Source organism: Stigmatopora argus, chromosome 4 (genome assembly GCF_051989625.1).
Source record: "Stigmatopora argus isolate UIUO_Sarg chromosome 4, RoL_Sarg_1.0, whole genome shotgun sequence".
Classification (NCBI taxonomy): Eukaryota; Metazoa; Chordata; class Actinopteri; order Syngnathiformes; family Syngnathidae; genus Stigmatopora; species Stigmatopora argus.
Window position 1 is genome coordinate 14,378,089 of NC_135390.1, and position 20,545 is coordinate 14,398,633.

The 20,545-nt window shown below is 36.9% G+C and overlaps 1 protein-coding gene across 4 annotated transcripts in view; it reads right to left on the bottom strand.

Moving 5' to 3' along the window:
* Positions 1–20,348, bottom strand: part of dnah5 (dynein, axonemal, heavy chain 5) — a 57,374-nt gene extending 37,026 nt beyond the window's left edge. The window contains exons 1-41 of one of the 4 annotated variants that reach the window (XM_077599345.1): positions 20,259–20,348; positions 14,333–14,467; positions 14,127–14,211; positions 13,833–13,984; positions 13,073–13,291; positions 12,722–12,859; positions 12,343–12,519; positions 12,155–12,268; positions 11,895–12,002; positions 11,618–11,740; positions 11,321–11,536; positions 10,862–10,888; positions 10,683–10,790; positions 10,512–10,597; positions 10,184–10,391; positions 9,978–10,091; positions 9,707–9,913; positions 9,520–9,600; positions 9,016–9,106; positions 8,560–8,705; positions 7,793–7,970; positions 7,540–7,557; positions 7,271–7,504; positions 6,954–7,150; positions 6,773–6,846; positions 6,497–6,659; positions 6,022–6,098; positions 5,815–5,939; positions 5,500–5,735; positions 5,016–5,234; positions 4,870–4,932; positions 4,538–4,776; positions 4,039–4,186; positions 3,871–3,963; positions 3,517–3,716; positions 3,294–3,447; positions 2,928–3,091; positions 2,678–2,834; positions 2,306–2,518; positions 1,430–1,654; positions 372–544 (exon numbers count right to left, since the gene is read on the bottom strand). In XM_077599345.1, coding sequence (XP_077455471.1) covers positions 372–544; positions 1,430–1,654; positions 2,306–2,518; positions 2,678–2,834; positions 2,928–3,091; positions 3,294–3,447; positions 3,517–3,716; positions 3,871–3,963; positions 4,039–4,186; positions 4,538–4,776; positions 4,870–4,932; positions 5,016–5,234; positions 5,500–5,735; positions 5,815–5,939; positions 6,022–6,098; positions 6,497–6,659; positions 6,773–6,846; positions 6,954–7,150; positions 7,271–7,504; positions 7,540–7,557; positions 7,793–7,970; positions 8,560–8,705; positions 9,016–9,106; positions 9,520–9,600; positions 9,707–9,913; positions 9,978–10,091; positions 10,184–10,391; positions 10,512–10,597; positions 10,683–10,790; positions 10,862–10,888; positions 11,321–11,536; positions 11,618–11,740; positions 11,895–12,002; positions 12,155–12,268; positions 12,343–12,519; positions 12,722–12,859; positions 13,073–13,291; positions 13,833–13,984; positions 14,127–14,211; positions 14,333–14,467; positions 20,259–20,348 — 5,975 coding nt within the window. Of the gene's footprint in view, positions 1–371; positions 545–1,429; positions 1,655–2,305; positions 2,519–2,677; positions 2,835–2,927; positions 3,092–3,293; positions 3,448–3,516; positions 3,717–3,870; positions 3,964–4,038; positions 4,187–4,537; positions 4,777–4,869; positions 4,933–5,015; positions 5,235–5,499; positions 5,736–5,814; positions 5,940–6,021; positions 6,099–6,496; positions 6,660–6,755; positions 6,847–6,953; positions 7,151–7,270; positions 7,505–7,539; positions 7,558–7,587; positions 7,619–7,792; positions 7,971–8,559; positions 8,706–9,015; positions 9,107–9,519; positions 9,601–9,706; positions 9,914–9,977; positions 10,092–10,183; positions 10,392–10,511; positions 10,598–10,682; positions 10,791–10,861; positions 10,889–11,320; positions 11,537–11,617; positions 11,741–11,894; positions 12,003–12,154; positions 12,269–12,342; positions 12,520–12,721; positions 12,860–13,072; positions 13,292–13,832; positions 14,006–14,126; positions 14,212–14,332; positions 14,468–20,258 lie in introns of all 4 variants that reach the window. The other 3 variants (XM_077599347.1, XM_077599344.1, XM_077599346.1) reach the window with 3 other exon arrangements.
* Between the last annotated feature and the right edge of the window lie 197 nt (positions 20,349–20,545).

Here is a 20,545-nt window from a genome sequence, read left to right on the forward strand (position 1 = left end):
CTAGTTATGATTTTTTTTGTATGATTGCAAGATTATGTTTACATTGTAGACGGGATGATAGAACACCCACTCTGCTTTCAGGGAGATTGGTAAAAAGTCATTGCGAACCATGATCTAAACATCATTATGGGTTCACTTTTTCTTTGGTTCCTTCCATTAAATGCCAGTGAAACTATTGATCAGAATATTTGATTAAAACAAATATGGGTCGTCTGAGAATTGTTCAGTTCTAAGTTGATGCCCACAAATTGTGAGGACCTGATTCTACTTCATCTTGTTTTGCCTCATTTGTGTCTGTTCTCATGTGACTACAGAGCGCTGCACTTACAGTCCTAATTTTTCTTCCCTTCAAGACAAACTATAGTACTAACCTGTCTGTCAATGGCGTAATGACAAGCCTTTCAGTGCAGCCCAAAAACTCATTCTGGTAGACAAAGCCGACATCTGTGATGCTGATGATCATTTTTTCAGAATCCTCATTAAAGTAGAAGCGACACTGCTTTAACCATTCAAAGTCTCCAGGGTTTTTGACATGCAGTCGGCACTTAATAATGAAAGTGAAAAAGGAAAGATTAATTAATGCACAAGAGTAAAAAATCAAGCATGACAGGTCAAGATTAATAAAAGGATGGTGTGGATATTGAAAATACAAAAAAAGAGTTTAAAAGTAGGAGTGTCAATCATCAGTTTCAGGAGAACATGATCTTAATTCTTCTGTCAACAATACGTTAATTGCAGACATTATGACTGACAGGGCCTTCAATCGATACATATTTAACAGTGACATTTCAGCAATAAAAAATATAAGGCATTATGATATTTTTGACATTTTTTTTTTCCTGAAACAATTGTAGTCATTTTAATGAAAACCACTTTTTAACAAAACTGAATAGATATTATATGGATTTATATTTGATTGTGTATAACCAATCAATATAGCGATCCAGAGCCAGATTTGGCATTCAAGATTCATTTGAAAATTAAGAACATTTGGTAAAAGGAACTAGGAAAGGGATGTTGGGATGGCGTTGTGTTAAATAACAAACAGCATGAAGAGGATTTGGATTTGGATGAGTCAGAAAGAAAAAGAGAGAAGGGTGAACTGAAGATAGATAGGACAAATGGTTACAAGGAATGATAAATATATTTTAGAAAACATGGTCCCAAATAATAATAAATTCAGGGAAACAATGGAACTTTTGTTCTCCTTGATGACAGGCAAGGCAATTATTGTGCCCAAAAAAGAACGCTTAATAACATTTTGAAGAAAAAGGCTAAAAATATTTTCATGTACCAGTCAGAGCCTTGACTGTTGGTACAAAAGGTAATTTAAAAGGATCTGTCATGTAAAATCATAAGGCTTTTTCAGAATAACAGTGTGGAAAGCATTTGCATTTGTTGCTTAAATTCTCATCAATTCCATACTTACAAGATTGTCAAATATGTCCCTCTGATGAACATGGATAGTGATGAGCGTCTCATATTTGGTCCGATCAATAGCACTCAAGTCTTTTGTGGTCATATCAATCAGTGTATTGAGTAGATCTAAAAATATTTGATTGGTTTTAGCCATAATGCGACGATCATAACGAGCATTAGTGAGAGCCTCCTCAGAATCTCTTGTCCATATCAACTGGATGCCTAGCAAGCCCACCTGAATAAAAAGATAAACAGGCCATGGTCACTTTAGTGTTTTTTTTTGGCACATGCTTGTGCACAAACTCTTTCATTCCTTCCCCTTTTACTCTTCACTCAATGAATCAAACATTCTTTAACTTTATATTATTAGAATGTTAATTATAATGTTAGGTGTAACTGCAATTCATATTAAAAAAGAACTACTACACATTAATTATACAGTGTTCTTCTACATCACAAAAACTAACACCAGCAATAACAATAATACTAATAACATGATGATGATGATAATAAATAGTTTATATTAATAACAATAGTAATAATAATATTTTACTCCGTATTTCCAAACACCCATTATCAAATCTTTTCTCTCCCTAGTACTTCTCAATTTATTTATTTAAGTAGTGCATTGACATTGTTGAAGGTCATTGTTCAATCTGTTCCAGGTTTTCACTCCATATACAGATAAACAAAAGCACTGCATTATTGACCTGAAGGTATACATTCCCCTTAAATTATAGCCATCTTCTCTCTCTTTATATTTCCCGACAGTAAATTATGGTAGTTCTTTCTGTGCCTTCCCTAAAATAATAACATGAGTATAAATAAAGTATTTATTAAGTCCCTTTAATTAATGGTATGTGATCCAAATCTTTGTCTGACTCACTTGAGCTAGAAAAGCATTGAGGAACTCAATAAGTTGGAAGCCAGGTTCCTGGACAGCCAGGACAGCCTGCCGGATGATCATAAGTAAAGACCTTTGGGATTCCTTTAGGAGAGCATTGAGCCAAACTTCAACATTTCCCTCTGCTGTGACTGGTTGATCCAGCTCCATAGTTTCCCCCTCCCGGGATGATACAGACAGGATGCGGTCATATACCTTGAGAAGACGTAAAAATGATATACATTTCATTCTCTTGAAATGACAAAAAAAACATAAGGAGAGCTTGTTTGTGAAGAATGAACCATTTCAGTATTGATTTAAGGTATAATGCACATACCGTCATGTTTTACATTGTAAATTTCGCAAGAATTTCACCTTGTCATGGAATCTGACAGTTTTAATGTTGTCAAAGACATTAAGAAGGTGGGCTTGGATAGTGTGGGAGTCCGAAGCTTGACCCAGGATCTCAAGCAGGGCAGGGTCGGAGACAAAGAAGAATCGAGGAAAGAGCAGACGTTTCTTTTCCAAATATCTGTTGTAACATGTAATGTGTAGACTTAGACAACTATATACACTAAAATACCAAAACAGTTTGAGTATAGAGTTGGTAATATGGGTCTTGTACCCTGTCAGAGATTTCTGGCAAATCTCAAGCTGCTCCATTAGGTGAGGAAGTAGCTGCCCCATGGTCTCATCTCCGACACATGACTGGATCACATTGGGCATGTCATGGGCCCGTGTCATGATTTTAACCCATGATTTGTCGATATTAGAAAAACGCTTTGCTTCCTAGTGGGCAAGGAAGGAATGAGCTTTAGAGACTAGTATTTAAGTCTTGATTATTAACTCTTGTATACATGAGTCAAATGTATATTCACAAGTAGGCTTCTAAGACTAATTACACAAAGGTGTGAGGAATGAGTTCCATTGTGTAATTTTAATAACATTTCATTTCAACTGCAGCTTTGGCAAAAGTGATCTATTGGATTACCTTTGGGAGCTGTTTGGCAATGTCTCCCCCCACAAACACAGCTTCCAGGTAGATCCATAGATTCTGGACAGTCATCCAGTTTTCTATTACATCTGTGGTGTTGGACAGATTCAGAACCCACTTCTGAATCTGGGATTTAAATGGTGTGTTGTATCTGGGCAGGAAGAAATATTGCTATGCTGACTCCAACATCTAAAAAAGTTGACAAGTGATCAAGCCATACCTGTTGCTCATAAGCGATCCTAACACCATTAGGCTGTCCTCCATGTTGGCAATGATCTCTGATGTGCTGTCTCCTCTCAGTAAGAGCTCCCCACGGGTTTTAAAATTTGCAAATGTAAACATTTTATTGTCCCACTCTATGATAACTTGCTTCAGCTTCTGCTCAATGTCCCTCTCTTTCACTGCACTGATGCAAATATCCTGCATTGAACAACCATGCAACCAACATGATTGAATGCACATAAGGACACTTAATCTTTTAAAAATTCACACAACATGCTCCATTTGTATTTCAGTCTTCATTAGCCCAACAAAAAGTGTACGTAATATCTTGAACCAAACCATTATAATTTACCTCAATCTCCTCTTTGTACTTGAGAAGAGGAGTCTCCATTATACTACGTAATTTGAAAGTATCAGTCTCAACCTCAAATGTAGTTCCTGTCACCTGCTCACAAAACCAGACAAATGGTACATTATTCACAACAATAATGTGGCTACTTCACCATATAGTCTCAACAACCTCTGTAATTCTCTTCCAGTGCCGCATCATCATTGCTTTGTTGGCCATGAGTTCCAACAGAGGGCAGCACTCATTATACTCGTCTATTATTTTTTTCAGCTCCAGGAAGGCTTGCCATTCCTTAAGAGCCCGAGGCAGTTTACGACATCTAGAGATTTAAAACAAAAAATAAACAATAAGATATAAAGTACAATATGTGTGCCATTTTCCCCTTTGTTTCAGGCCACATCTCAGCTAAATAGTGGACCACATATTACATTGTGCCACTACAGCTCTGCAGGGTCACCTTTATTTGATGTCTGACTTTCTATTGTTGGCATCCAATGGGTAGTTGAGGCATTGTGAACCAGTGTGGAACATTAATCAATTTTTAACAGAATTGTTTCAATTGCATCTCATTAGGATGTGAAAGTATAACTTATGATATGCGGGGTTAGGTTATAGTTATGCGAGGCTATGATAGTTTTATGCAATTCCTACAGCCATTTACTTTTCTCACCTTGTTTGAAAGTCCAGTAGATCATTATTGATTTTCTCAATGTGCAAGTCAGCCCAAAGGACGTCATTGTACCCATTAACAGTTTCAATGACGTTGTTGTAGAGGCTGTACAACTTTTGAAGTAGAGATAGCTCCTTTCTAATTTCTAAAAGCTGAGGATGCTGGGTGACAGGAAGTCCAAACAGCTCCTCGCCACCTGTGTAGGTGATGTATTTTCTGAACAGGTTATCAAATCGATTCTAAGAGGAGGTAGGAAGCACAATGGCAATTTAATCATCCTTAATTGTCAATGACTATATACTTTGATTTTTAAGGAATATAATTTCATGTACCTGGTACATGACAAGTCTGTCACTGGCATCCTGAGGAGCTAATCCCAACACCATTGGACCATCCTGTCATAGGAAGGGGAGAAAAGTCCAATTTGAGTATGACTATCATACATGCTGTATATTATTTTGAAGGTATATCATTCTACCTTGTCATAGTCCATGTAAAATTGCTGACAGTCTTCCACGAATATTTTCATGTTGGTGAAAAGTTCCCCTCTAAATTTCGGCTGCAGAGCAATCAGTTCATTCTGTACCTCTGTGCTCCGGAGCAGCAACTTCTCCCACATATAGCGAAGTGTGTCAACTTTTTCTGCCTCTTCTTTGGCAACTGAGATGTCATACTTGTTGAGCATGGCATAAGACTCCTGCAAGACACAGAGGAGTTGGCTTTTCATGGAAACATGATTTCCTAAGTAAGGAACCCTGAACTCAACATTGTCAAGTTAAGCTACCTTGTCTAAAAAGATGTACGTTCTTTCATATGGTTGCGTTTAAAATTCCCTCAGTAATTTCAAAAAATATAAAGAGAAGAAGCTGTTTGAGCTACATATTCTCTTCCACCATTCAACGTACAGTATACCACACATTTATTTTATATCAATTTGCGTATGTGTGGTGTTTTGACTTTACCTCAATGGGACCAACTTGAAAGTCAATAGATATTTGGCTGTCTCTGATTTCCTTGAACGCTGTCATGGCAATGCGAATGTCATCCAGATCTTTAATCTGATGATTTAGTTTCTTTCCTGTTTCATCTACGAAATTGAAGATCTGGTCCATTTCTGAACGATACTTTCTGTTGCAGTACAGCCCGTAATCCACCATCCAGTTCTTTGTTTCAGCAGTTAGAGACATCTTCAAATCCACTGGTAGAAGAGACAACAAAACTGGTTATTTGATTGGTTAATTGGAATATAATTAGTGTGATTATCTTTGTAACCTAACCTGTAAATAGAGCCAATGCCCCAACAGTGATGAATTCAGGTTCTGAATTTATTTCCAGTTGCAAGTCTCGATAGTAGAGAATCTGACTCTCAAACTCTGACAGTAATGGACTATCCGTAAGAAACCTATGGGGTGGGGGGCACAGTTATTTTTATGAAATAGTTTATCTGTGATTTAAATGATTGTATTCCCAATAGATGTTCATACTTTTTCATGGTGTCATCACGGTCCTTTCTCCAAATGTGATGGTAACAGCTGAAATGATCTAGTGCTTGCATCACTTCCTGCACAACCAAGTATCAAAATTGAAAGTATAATGATAATATAGTGACATCAGTATTTGTTGCCTATTGTAATCGCCTAAATTAAATGGAAGTTCAAAAGGTATTAAAAAGAGATGCCAGACCAATGAGCGATGTCTGAGTTTGATAGTAAACTGGGAGTGCCATTAAACAAAGTCTCTTTTTAGAGTGATTCTTCTATATTTCTTTATCTGTGTTGTATGTTTAAGTTCTGCAATTTTAAAGTGAGTTAAATTAAATTCATTTACACCAAACAGTGCTCATATCATGGGTTTAAGCTAAAAATCAATAAATAAAAGCAAAAATCTGTCAAATAACTATACCAAATCTCAAAAAAGCTCGCAGGTCTGGTTTATCTCCAGATGTTGAGCTGAAAATACCTTTCTATTGGAGACAATTGACGTGCCAAGGACAGAAATCAGTTTAGCAATCTCTTTGTTTTCAGAAACACTCTTGTAGTAGTTTGTGTCTTGGAAAGGAGTCGCTTGGTTCACATTTGCTGATATGTCTGACATGCTGCCATCTAAAAAGGTGTGAAGTTTAAAATGTGGCACAAAATTATATGACACAATTGTTGAAGAGACAACCATACTTCAATTCACAGTCAGAGAAATTAATGACTTGATTTCTTTTCTATACCAGCAAGGCTCTGACGTCTTGTTTGATCCTCAGATTCACTTTCCAAACTTTCTGGCTTCAAAGCTGCTATTCGCCTTTCATTCATTTTTCTCTGCAAAAAAATTTTTAAATTGATTTTTGAACATGTCTTGATCAAATTGTGAACTGCATGATCATTTGCTTCATGAGATATAAGACACTGGTTCAAAAAATACACACCGTGGAGATCCTTTCTTTGTTCCACTGGCCGATGCCTTTGCTAACACTAACCACATACTCTACTGCTCGATTCAATCCCTGCTGTATATCCTCCAGAGTGGGAATGATAGCAATATTTGGGATGGAAAGGGTCACGTTAACTCTAAAGATGGCCGGCTGGCTGTTGCTCTTCCCACGTCTGGGTGAATCATTTTCACCTTAAAGACAGTTGAGTTTCTCATTAGGGCAATTTGACAGATTAACACAGTGGCATTTTTAGATCACTAGTTTAGAGAGAATTTAGAGTAAGAATAAATGTGTAGTAAGATGGATCCCACCTATGAAATGGCCAAGTAGGGAGGTCTGGATTCGCTTGCGCAGCATCTCCAATGTGTTGCGTATCAGTCTGAGCAAAGCATCTACATTCTGGTAGTTAAAATATGAGAGTAATTCCTGGGCTTCTACCTCCATCGCTTGCATCAGGTCCTTCTTCTTCTTCCTCCTCACCAAGGGGGAAGACCCAACAACACTGGCTGAAGGTAACAAGGTGCTTCTAGAGAAGGAATGGGCTTCTAAGATGCCCACAACATTCAAATAATATAGTCACCAGTTTTACAATTATTTACTGGTTTCTTAAAAAAACTATACATTTTACAAGGACAAAATATGTCCCTGTGAAATTATCTCTGATTAGCTGTATTAACAAATTGCTCAACTAATCTTTGAATGCCGATACATTTTCATGGTTTGAAAAAGTAGCACCCAACAAGAGACCACAGATGCCAACTGAGTAGCTGTTCATACAGCTTTTTTAACATCATATTGTGCATTACTATTTTTAATAGATAACATGGTAATACCTTCCCTGTTGGTAGTTTCTTCTGTTTTCCTTGGAGGGCAGCTTTCTTCTTCGATCTTTTCACCCTCATCTCTTTGATTGTGGTTAAACTCCAGCAGCATGTTGATCAGTTCATTAGCAGCTTCCTCAACCTGCAGACTCTTTGTGTGCAGGCTCTGAGCTTGCTTTATACACAAGTCCTATACACACAAAGTAACCACACAAGAGGGCACACAGAATTTCAGTCCAACTTCAGCTCTTAAGGATATGCTATGGATTGGGGCTCATTGGCTCAGTTATTCATTCAGTGCATTTCCTTCCATTTAATTCTCAACAAGCAGAAGTCTAACTGTAGAGTACAGTTCTTTAGCTCATCTCTAGTCAATATATTAACTACTTTTACTTTATTGTGTATGTACAATATCCAGCCGTGAATATGAAGGATTTCAATGAACCAAAATTGATGTAGTTCATATTTTGGTAGCACATGAACTAAATGGAGCGTGCGTTGATTGACTGTAGATTTTTGAGAACGCACTCATTTTGATGTCAATTAAGAGATTTTGATTGATAAACCAGTTAATTTTTTAGAACAAAAATTTGGAACTATTACTATTAAAATAATAGAATGTATAAACTGAGCTCTGCCAACACTAAAAAAATCATCATCAATCATGTCTATTGTATATCACTCAACAAAAGAAGAAAAAAAGCATTTAAATCATTTTATATTTTATATGTAAGCCTAAAACACCTGTAAATTTTATATGCCACAACTAATGCATTTACCCTTGTGGACGTGACAAAGTCCTGACAGGTAACTGGTTCATCTTCTGGGAGAATGCACAGGGTGCTTGTGCTCATTTCTTGCAGCACTGCATCAATCCTGAACTCTACCAGGTCATTTACTCTGTCTATCAACAGCTCCAAATGCTCTGCAGGTGAAAGGGTAGCAATAAGCAGATGGACAAAATGATGACCAATAGTGGAACAGGAAGCCTGGAGAGTGTGGATTGACAGGCATTGCAGCAGCAACCAAATGCAAGATATAATATTAAGTAATATAGTGCATATAATATTGAAGAATAATATATCCATAATATTAATTGTGAATGACCCTACATATTGTAAAAAAATGCACATGGTAGCATGATAACTTTATTTTATTATGATGAGTTGTAAAATAACTAATTGCTTAGAAAAATCAAGGACTCAATCTTACGTGATTTTGTTATTGTAACTTACCCAAAGATTTTTCAATGTTACTAAGGTACTTGTCTATGTTCATTGATGTCCAGGTCAGGGAGGTCAAACCTGGTTGTATTGCCTCATCCACCTGTCAAATATCAATGAATAAATAATACACATTGTAATTATATAGCATAGTTTACTCAGTGGCTTCCTTGTTATAATCAGGCAACTTAAGAATGGTTTCAAATACTAAATGAAAAACAAAACAAAACAACAATCACTACTTTAAATGAGAAACGGAACTTTAAATTTTCCCCTGACATTTTTTTCCTCCAATCATACAGGTGTATGTACACTTGTCATTAGTCATTTTTAAATTATTTATTTAATGTTTTTTTAATATAAAAAACATTTTTCACAATAACAACATTTTGGGTGTCACTTTAGATTATTTAACATGGGTTTGTCCCTGTCCAATAAATACAGTTATACTTTTGACCTGACCTGACTTGATGTGAAGTTATTCATTTTTCCATATTTGGCAAGGATATACCTTACCTTAACTACATGTGGCATGGCCAGTGGTTCAAAGGCACTCTGAATCTTCCCGCGCACTCTCGCATTCTCACTCAACATGAACTGCAATCACAAAGGTTAACTCAGTATATTATATTTACTCACACTGAGTATCACAGCATTATTGTCTATTATTGTCTATTTTCAATGTATGTGGGTTGATAGCAACCTGTAAATTGTTTATGTTCTTTTTAAAGCTGTCCTGTTGACGCTGCAGCAGAGCAGCAAACGGCGGGACCTCCAAATTATTCCTGCTCATGCAGTTTGCCTCTCTGATCTGTGTCATAATCTCTGGGTCCAAATTCACAAACAGCTCTCCAGTCTCCGTTGATCGGATCAGCAAAGAGGACTTTAATCCTGACCTGGCATCCTCAACCTGATTAAAAAAGGATGATGATCGTTTTCATGTGCCAAAAAAATGTGCTTCTTCCACATTTTACCTTTTTCATCCAGCTTTGGTGGTAAAGTATCTCATATTCAAGCAAAACTGTCGCTACCCTGTTATAATTCCTGATGATCTTCTTAGCCTCTGGTATGGAAAGGACCCCAGTGTGCTATCCAGATTAAAAAAGGATCAAATTATCACATTGATATCTTACATATGCTAATAATATAGTTGATATTTGAAATTATTTGTAGAATGAACCTTTTGAAACAGATCCATGGGACCCTGAATTCTGCTATACAGCTGTCGAGCCCACATGATCCGGCCAGAGACCGGAGGCAAATCTCGACCAATCGGGGGGTCTAATTTTTGCTTCATGTAGAGATTAGACACCATTTCAATGTCCCGGCCGTAGCTCTTGAGAACATGCTGGTACTTCTCATCAATCCCAAGGTTGGGTATACCCAGTCTATTGAATAAATTAGAAAAACAAGATTAAATATGTCAATTAATCCTCATACAAGTCAGTTCTTAACTCAAATAGTGTGATAACAACAGGGAATGACAAGGGAGTCAAACAGTGGACCACCTTTCAAATCTTTTAAGCACATCAAGACCTTGTTCAGTAGTGTGAATGTTGGAGAAAGTGCAATCCATAAAATTGATTAGCTGCTCCTAAAAAAAAAGGAGGCCAAAAGGTGTTTCAATTGAATCACTGAAATAGTAGTCAAAATAAGGACAGGTTAATATTGAAACATACATGGAGTTCATTGGTGCTTTTACAGAATTCCTCATAGTCCACATCAAAGTCAGTTCTTCTCTGGTCAAGGAAGCTGTAATGTTTTGTCTTCATGCTCAGCATTATTGCCTGGCAAATGACAAGCCCCATCAAAATCATAGTTTTTTTTCCTTCTGTCGAATCAAAATGGCCATCCTTACCTCCCATTTTGCCTGCATTTCTTTAGTCTTGTTCACCCATCAAAGCAAGTACATGGGAAAAAAATATTATTTTGGTTAAAATGTTAAAGATAGAATATAATAAATAATAGTAGCCAGGACATTATTTTTCAGCTAACAAGCCTCCAATTATAAACTTTCTAAAAAGTAATCATGTCTATAATGACTTTTAGATGCAAAACTAGATTGAAAAAAAATACTCATTTGAGATTAGCACGAGTTTAATCAAGTAAAGTTCATTTCCACTCACTTTTATAAGTAACACAACAAATTGGTTTGTAAGGTAGACAAAAAAGGCTAAAAGAAAATTAATAAATAATGTTAAATATAATAATGCAAGGTCACCTCTCATTAATAATGCTTTTTCTACCAAATAGTTAAACAACCTGTACAAAGTTGACATTTTGCTTGGAAGTCATTTAAAGTAGCATCTCATCTTACTTGAAACCTGGTGGCGACCATCTCAAGCCCCTCTATTTTTGCATCTTGAAGGGCCGAGTAGGTAGAGATGGTAGCTAACATTTCAAGGATCTTTTTGAGTCGTCGCTGGAACGTGTCGAATTTTCCGAAAATGTACATCTCACTGAAGTCAAATTGTCTTTCCGTAGGAGTCTGCTCTAGCTTTGCCTTAGTCTTATGAAAACAATGCTGATACTCCTGAAGAAATGCAAAATGTGAAACACCAAACACTTCAGGGATATTTCTTTGTTTATGGGGAAAAAAGGTTGAGATCACTACCTTGTTTAAGTGGATGGCTGCTTTGATTTTTTCTTCCACTATATTTTGTGGCTGATCCCAAATTGAATTTTCACCATTGTTTGTGATGTAGAGTTTGCAGGCTGTTATCATTTGATTTGTTACCTATAAAAAATATATATGTAAAATCTTGGGCTACATTGCTAAAACATCCCTATGCAATTTCAATTAAAACATATATTTCACAATTGTTAAAAATAATGGTACCACTAGAATCAACAATAAAGAAAATATGTTTTGTATAATGTATTTTTTTTACCTTGACAAAGAGTGATGTAATCTTTTCTGATGTATTATAGTATCGAGAGATTCTGTGAATCATTCCTATAGCATTTATAAGACCTGGTATGGCATCCACCATTGATACCTGATAACAAGGGAAGCAATCGCATATTAAACTTAATTTCCACCACAAGTAAACATGAATAATAATGTATATGTAAAATTGTGCCTATTCTTACTGCCCAAAAAATAATAATTGAAGGTCTCATTTTAGGTTAATGAAAAGAGTTAACTTACAGGATCACAGTTGTAAAGAGGATCACAATACTTTTCCAAGCTGTAGAGATACTTGACATTATCTTTAGCTTCATTGGCTGATTCCGTGATCCTGGTGTCCAGTTCTCGCCACAACTTAAAAAAAAACAATCATTAGTATTGAGTTTAAAGGGTAACACAATGTCATTTGTATGTAATTGATTCCTTACCTTAATGATTTTTGATTTAGCCATTAAGAGCACACCCAATATGGCCTTTACATCAGGGCTTTTAAGTTGATCCAGTAAGTAGTTAAAGCGAGACATTCGTTTTTTCCAATGTTCCAGCTCAGCTCTTGGGCCAAGGTCTTCGGCTTCTTTTCTCAGCTGGTCACTCTCAGCTAATACCTAAAGTACAACATCATATGTAAAGCAACTATAAAAAATAAAAAAACTTTTTGGAACTAAACTTTTACCCAAATTAATGGTGAATGCATGGAAAGTCTTATTTTACTTAATAGAAATGCATAATTTAAAATCCTATAAACTCTTGGAAGAATAGCATTAATATAAGTGGCGTTAACGACATAGTTGACACAAGGGTTCTTACCCGTTCAATCTGTTTAATCCAGACTTTCATGCAACCTTCTGCCTTTTCTATGGTATCTGTGTTATTGGCTGCATCCATATAGTCTGATGGTCCTTTGAGAACCTTCACGTCAAATGTGTCACATGGTTTCAAAGTAACCTGGACATATACACACAATGACATGGTCAAATTACATGCATGCTGCATTCATTAATGACTGTACTACCGAAATGTTGATATGCTAAAGGAATACTGTTGAACTATTGATAAAATAAACAGAAATCTCAGTGTTTCTGTCTGTCCAAATGCTTGTTGTGTTTAAGTTTACTTTGTCAATATATTGAGTGCTATAGTACATGTAACCTAGAATACCTTTTCTTGCAGACTCTCCTGTGCCCCAGCCAATACGGTTACAAAGTTTTCCAAAGATGAGATAAATTCCTTTTTAACTGTTTGGGCCTGAGGGCTGGCGAGATCTCCCCAGCCATGGTTCATCGTTGTCAGTGTCGGTATGAAGACTTCAGAGAGCAGTTGCTCCACACTTTTTAACAAACCCCCTTCAGAGGTGTCCAACATATTGAAATTGACTTCCTAGGAATTATCATACGCGTTACATAATACACTAGATGTTACACATTTAAAATGAAGGTAATATTTGATGCTGCTAATTCAAATTATTTACCCTATTACAACTTGTAATGTGGGGAGAAGCGTATATGTCTATTTTGTTTCTATTTTACAATATTATACAACCTTGCAAAATGAGTCTAAATAATTAACAATGATGGTGGCTGCAGTAATCTAAATAAAGCACAAATCACACTATTGAGTCATTGGACCTCAGTAAGAGCCTGTCATACTAAAGTAAGCTTTCATAAAAATAGATTTCAGATGCTTCCTTTGAGAAAAAAAAATTGCTTCATCACCCAGACAATGTTTATCATTCAAAGTAATTTTCCTCTCTTATGTGGGAGGATTAAAAATCTGTCTCTCTCATCTGACAGAAACCATAAAACTTAGTGAGAGGGAATTTAGTCTAAGATTTACATGAGTGATACAAATTTACAAAGAAAGGTGTGACTCAAGTTGGGGAAAAATTGAGATTTTCTGGACTTAATTCAAATGTCCTTACTGTGTGTATGTTTTCAGAAGTGATCCCTTTGGAAGCGTTAGTTCTGGTGAAAAAGACGCATATTCCGGTCAGTGCTACATCCCTCCCATCAGTCAAAAAGACTTTCTTCTTCTTATTTTGACCCAGTGACTGAGGTAATTGTATGGATGCTGCTGATGATGATGATAATGTTCCTGCAAGATACACATTGACACCTTATAAAAGAACATATTTGTTTGAAAGGTAGTATTAAATCTAACAGACGGCCTCTGATGTAAAGACTAAAATTCAGTTGTCATAATAAATAATAGATACCGCCATCCAACGGTCCAGTTTCTTGATAGTAAAACATGAGGTGTAGAACTCCCTCAGCCACAAAAAACAGCTGCATGCGATGAAGCTAAGGTGAGATGAAAGCATTTTATTGTCCATGCAGATATGATTATTTATTTAGAGCATACTAAACTGAATGGAAGATAAAATTCATCTATTAAAAACAGTGACATTAATCACGATCAGACCTGGTCTCCCTCCAGCATAGCATCCTCCACATCAGCCTTTTCCAATCCCAGGCATGAAGCCACAATGCTGAGAACATAGTCATGTCTTCCATCAAGCTGGGCACGCTTGGCTTCACGCTCTTCCTTTAACTTTTGCTGTGTAACAGATGCAGACTATATATTATTGTCAAGATGAGGGTTATGGGCATCTGATAAATAGGAGTTTTGAATTCTCTTCTTCTTTATCGGGGTTTCTCAAGTTTACAGCCGGTACTCAAAATAGGTCATGGGTCAGTTGGGAAAAGGCTTAATGCTCCTCTGTATTCGTTTTATTTATGTATCTTATCCCGCAGCACATATTTCCTCTGATATTCCAGTGAGCAATATGTAGAAAGTAAATTGTCTCTGGGAACTCTGCCCGATAACAATTCGGAGATAAGTGCCATATTCAAATAACACTTTGAAAATTATCCTCAAAGATGGTGCTCCTGTCTCATAAAGAATTTATTGGTATCTAGCGGCTTATAAATTACAGATAATTTAGTTCCCTCCAGATGGTTGCATTTCTTTTAATAAACCTATGATAGATAAATTGAGTATAGTCCCTACGAGATGATCACTAATCAGAAGTTAAGAATAATGAATGAAGTATTAATTAAAGGGCATGAAGGGAACTACACATTTTGAGATCCACTGCATTAAGCAAACACAAACTTAATATTCATTTGAATAGCAGGCTCATGGTTTTGCGTCTAAGCATATCTGTCCTTTTGGCATTGGCTTGATTGCAAATGCTGTTGCTCTAAGCTGAAACTCATGTAGAGACATTTCAAGATCATTGATACATAATAATTCCCTCTGTAGATTTATTTCAATGTGAATTTTCAGTAACTATAAACTTTTAATCTGGCACAAATGCCTCAGGCAGCTCAACACAACGTTAACAGAGAGATTCTGTGAATAAACATATCATATATATAAATCCATCTATTTTCTTTGCTTATGCTTGTCATGGTCGTAGGGTGATGGGGCCTTGAGGCAAAAGGTAGACTACTCCCTAAATTGGTCGCCAATCACAGAGCACAAAAATGCATTCATGCTTACATTCATACCTAGGGTAAATTTGGAGTGTACAAAATGCCTACCATGCATGTTTTTTGGATGTGGGAGGAAACCGCAGATATAATTCATAAAAATGATTTGAAATGGCAGCCTCCCCACTAGCCTCATCACATATCAACACTTGAAAAAAGCTTGCCCAACTATCAGATGATACCAAAAATGTGCTGGATACTGAGTGACATGACTCAAAAAGACCTTTTAACAATTGTTTGCCTGACCCTTAAGAAAACCAACAACAAACACCACTCGTTCAGTTGCTAAGCCACCACTCATTGTGTTAACTTTTCTCGCAAACAACAGAGCTACAGTGTAGGAATGTGAAAACAAGCTGAGGCCACAATCAAATTTACATGTACATTGCTGTCTGTAAGAGATTCCTCTAACGGGAAGAGCAATTAATGTTTTGTTGTTGTTGTTGTTGTTGTTGTTGTTCATACAACATATACAGAAGACAGAGCATGCCAACGTAAAAATAAGGTATGGTAAAAGTAAAAATAAATAAATCCCAAAGACAATGAATAGTGAGATTAACAATCATGAGCAAACAGAAGCTTTCACAATTTGAGGTAAAAACAGCACCATTAAAAAACATCTAAAAGACCTAACTTTTTAGCACAAACATAGTAGCCAGAGGACCCATCTGGTATATTAAAAGTTTACTCAAAGTGTTTTTGGTTCATTATTAGTAGTCAGTAAAGGATTGAACTCAATCCCCAGGGTAATTTATTTTACTGCCAATGTCATTATTACTACATAAATTGCTTTGCAGTCAGTCTTTTACTTGAAACGTAATTGTTTATTTACCTGGATGACCTTGGAGACTCCGTGCTTCCAGAGTTGTTTACAAAAACAACTGAGACATGACAACTCACTTTTCTACCTCACACCCCTGTAGAGGAACTCTGTATTGTAATCAGCATTCAGTGACTAATTTACATGAAGACAGAGCAACTGTCATTTTCACATCCAATTACTTGAGTAAGGGAGCTCATTCTGTAACTCAGCCTTGGACACATGCAATTATATATGATGTGTAGTCTTAAATTATTATTTTGTAGGCGTTAAAAAAAAACTTCAAGCGTAACTATGGGGAAAAAATCACATTAGTTGTCATGTCATAGCTATTGTTTACTTGGTTATAAATTGTCTTAAAAACATTACATTCTAAACAAGCAAGTACAAATGTGTGCAGTATAAAGTGGCATTAATAGAATTTCCTGTTTTTGAAAAGCCAAAAAGTTCATCTTTATATAATTGGTTCTGAATGATGTGACTGAATATACTTTACACATATTCCATTATGATATTGACCAAACAGCAATCTGACACATTTAACTGTGCAGTGACAGAAGTTTTGTTTGTAGGTTTTACACTTGACAATAACAATGTAAAGAGAGAATAAGAGTAAACATTTTGAGTTTTGTGGACTTCTCAGTGTTTGTATTGATTGATTCCTGCAATCTGTGATTGCTGCTGGATGTTAACATTTACTGTAAATTATTACTTTGCAGTTTTATCATTTAGGGATGCATTGTTTCCTTATGTTGACTGAATGTAAACCCTGCCATATGATACGTCTCCCTCTTGAATTGTCATGCAAATAGTCAAAATTAAATCTCAAATACTCATCATACTCGATAACATAGTCCCTGACAACCAAATTATTAGTTTTTTCATACATATGTCTGTGCTAATGATAATTCCCACTGATGGCAGAATAATCCCATTTTGACCCAAGATGTCTAAAACTTCAGAACTCTTGCGTAACCTTACCTCATTTTGATATTCTGAATGCAGCATCGTTGTTGCCCTTTCACACTGACATTTCTTTTCAAGTCAATCCACCCTCCTAATTGCCTTCATTTTTAGTGACATGAGAAAATTAGGGCAGCCAACAAAGACAAGGCAGAGAACAAACGGCTATGTGAGCAATTAGTTTCCTTTTTTCACCATGTGAGAATGGTTGCTACGCAGACATGATCCGTGTTGCTCTTAAACGGAGCCTGCTAACAGGATAATGCAGTGTAGGTTGACCAGCTGCCGACCAGGTAATTATCATGGCCTCGCGCTCACCTTTCATGTCAACACAATAGTGTGGGAGGGACAGAGGAAGAAATGAGGAGCTGTAGGCGTGGAGATGAAGACCGATCAAGCGCAGCACCCTAAGAGATCTTATTTATGCACCGACACAATATGGTAATGTAGTGACAACCAATGTTCCCTCTAAACTGTGCGCGTGCGCAATTGCGCACTACTCTCGTCTTCTCCGCGCACAGTAAATCATATGGAGCGCACAAAATAAAATCCAACTTTTTGGGGGGGGTTGTGTGCGTGCGTGCGTGTCTAGTATGTGAGATCGTTTGTCTTCAACCTACACAATGGACTACAGTAAATGGAAATTAGCCCTCGGCTACAATCTTGCATATTCATGTTCATTAATATGTGCTATCCCTTATTAAATAAATCAAAGCAAAATCATGGAAAAATATTGCATATAAATGAAAACTTGACTATTTCAAGTGACACGTTCAGCAGAAAAGTCATTTGAACGAGAACGAGAAGTGAGAGGACAGATGTGTAAAACAAGGTAAAATTTAAGTCGGATTTGTGCATATTCTAATGGCATTTATGAAGATGTTTTGGGGTGCTGGAGCCTATCCCTGCTGACTTTGGGCCAGGGGCGGGGGACACCCTGTATCGGTGGCCAGCCGATCGCAGGGCACAAGTAGACGGACAGACATGCACACTCAAACCCATACCTACGGGCAATTTTAGAGTGTCCAATCAGCCTACAATGCATCTTTTTGGGATGTGGGAGGAAAACGTAGTACTCAGAGAAAACCCACGCAGGCCCTGGGAGAATATGCAAATTAAACACAGGTGGACCGACCTGGATTTGAACCCAGGACCCCAGAGCTGTGAGGCTGACGCGCGAACCACTCATCCGCCCATTTATAGATATTAATCATTACATTTTATTATTACTAAATCATTTATGTGTAGTAGACATGCACCTGCTTATGGCAGGTGTGATACTGGTGTTTGCCCATAGCGAGGAATGATGATGTTGCTCACACTGGTACTCAGTGTGCTCAGGGAGGTTGTCTTTCTGCCCAGACAAAGAAAAAATTAGAGGGAACATTGGTGACAACTAGTACAATATCCTTCTTCAGGCCACAAGAAAGCTAGGTTAGCCAGGGTGACAACTGACACGTGAGCTCGGCTATACTATACTGAAGTTATGCACCTATTATTTTACTTGTTGATGGTGCACAAAAATTAATTCTCATAAAAAATGTATATGATGTATGACCAGGGGTGGGCAAACTACTCCACAAAGGGCCGCAGTGGGTGCAGATTTTCATTCCAACCCATTGAGAGGGCACCTTTTCACTAATCTGGTGTCCTACAAGTGCAATCAGTGGATTCCAGTAAGGTGCTTCTTGTTTTCTGCAGAAATCTCATTGGTTAAACTGTCTGTGCTATATCGGTTGGGACAAAAACTTGCAACCAGAGCAGCCCTCGAGGACCGGTTTGCCTATCCCTGTGTATGACCTTTTTCTGCCGTCCTTCAATTACTGCAGTTGGCACTGACTAACATTGACATTGCAACATTTGTGATAATTTTGGACATGTGAGATTTCATATGTACACTTTGGCCATACAGCAATATGTACATATATAATGTATCCCCATCATGATTTATTAAAGAACAACTGTTCTGTTTCATTAATTCAATGAGAATATACTCTGACCCTTATTCACATTCGACAAATTGTTCATAACTCTCTGTGGGAAATTCCTTTGCGCCTTCAGATGGAAGTGAGGGCTTAGGACAGTATTTTTTTGCACAATTGAATAATACCCGCAAGAAATCATGCACACACACCAACCTCCCACCAATTGATAATAAATTCCATGCTTTCATAACATTCAGCAAATGAATGGCGTAGCTCTCTTCACATGGATTCAAATGATGGACTTTTATTGAAAACAATTATTGCGAAACATTGCATTTAAAAACAGTTATACTATCATTTATTCAGTACACTATGACCGATTTATTTCTTATTTTTTTCTGTATTGAACTGTCATCTTGTGAGCTACCGTGAAACAGGAGACTGGCTGTGAATTATACATGTGATGAGATCTAAGAGAGCTACAGAGAGAGGGAGTTAGAGAGGCTTTCTCTGAGGTTCCACACACTGAAAAAGATATTTGGAGATTAACCATGTACTGTATCTTCCAGACTATAAATCACTTTTTTTGGCTGGTCCTTTGACTAATACTCACATACCACTTATGTTTTTTTTTCTCTCTCTCTCTCTTTCTCTGACCACTGACAGCCTGTTGTGTTGTTATTGTACGGCATGGCATATTATAGAATATATTTGTATAGTTATCTGAAAATCTTAACAGATGCTTACCCTGTTGTTTTCCATTTTAATATTTGTACATTAATGTATGTTTGTTCTTGGTTTCTATTAAAATATTTTTAAAAATCCATATTTATATATATTCAAGCTAGGAAAGATGGGTCTGGGGTGTTATACATCTCACTCAAATTGGCCATAGAGTGGCATTTCATCATGTCTGTGTTCCTTTCCACGCACCCATTGTCAAGCCAATAGACGATATATATCGTATACTGTAGACATGCTGCAACCTAGTGGACTAACTACGGCAATGCACGATGCATCATTCTTAAATCACTGCTGCAAAGCTAATATTAAAGTTAGTGTTTTGCAAACATTTCATTGGAAAAACGCACTAATTCCTTCGAGGAAAAAAAATAAATATTTGCACGGCTTGCAGTTGCTCTTACCTGCAGTTCCTTAAGGGAATCCACGGGCCCACTTGGCTGGCTGCTTCGGTTCCTATAGCTGACTTTAACGGGGCGAGATGTAGAGGACATCCCTAATGTAGCGACCCCCTTTTTTTCCCAACTCCAGTTTATTTCGTCATCGAATTTTATGATATGACGACACTTTATTCCAGATCCCTTCAGATTTGGTTCTGCAGTCCCTTCATTTAACCAGTAGTCATGGTGATGTTGTTAGTGGTTACCAAGGTTACGCAGACAAGGGAGGGAGACAACTTTTCTTTAAAATG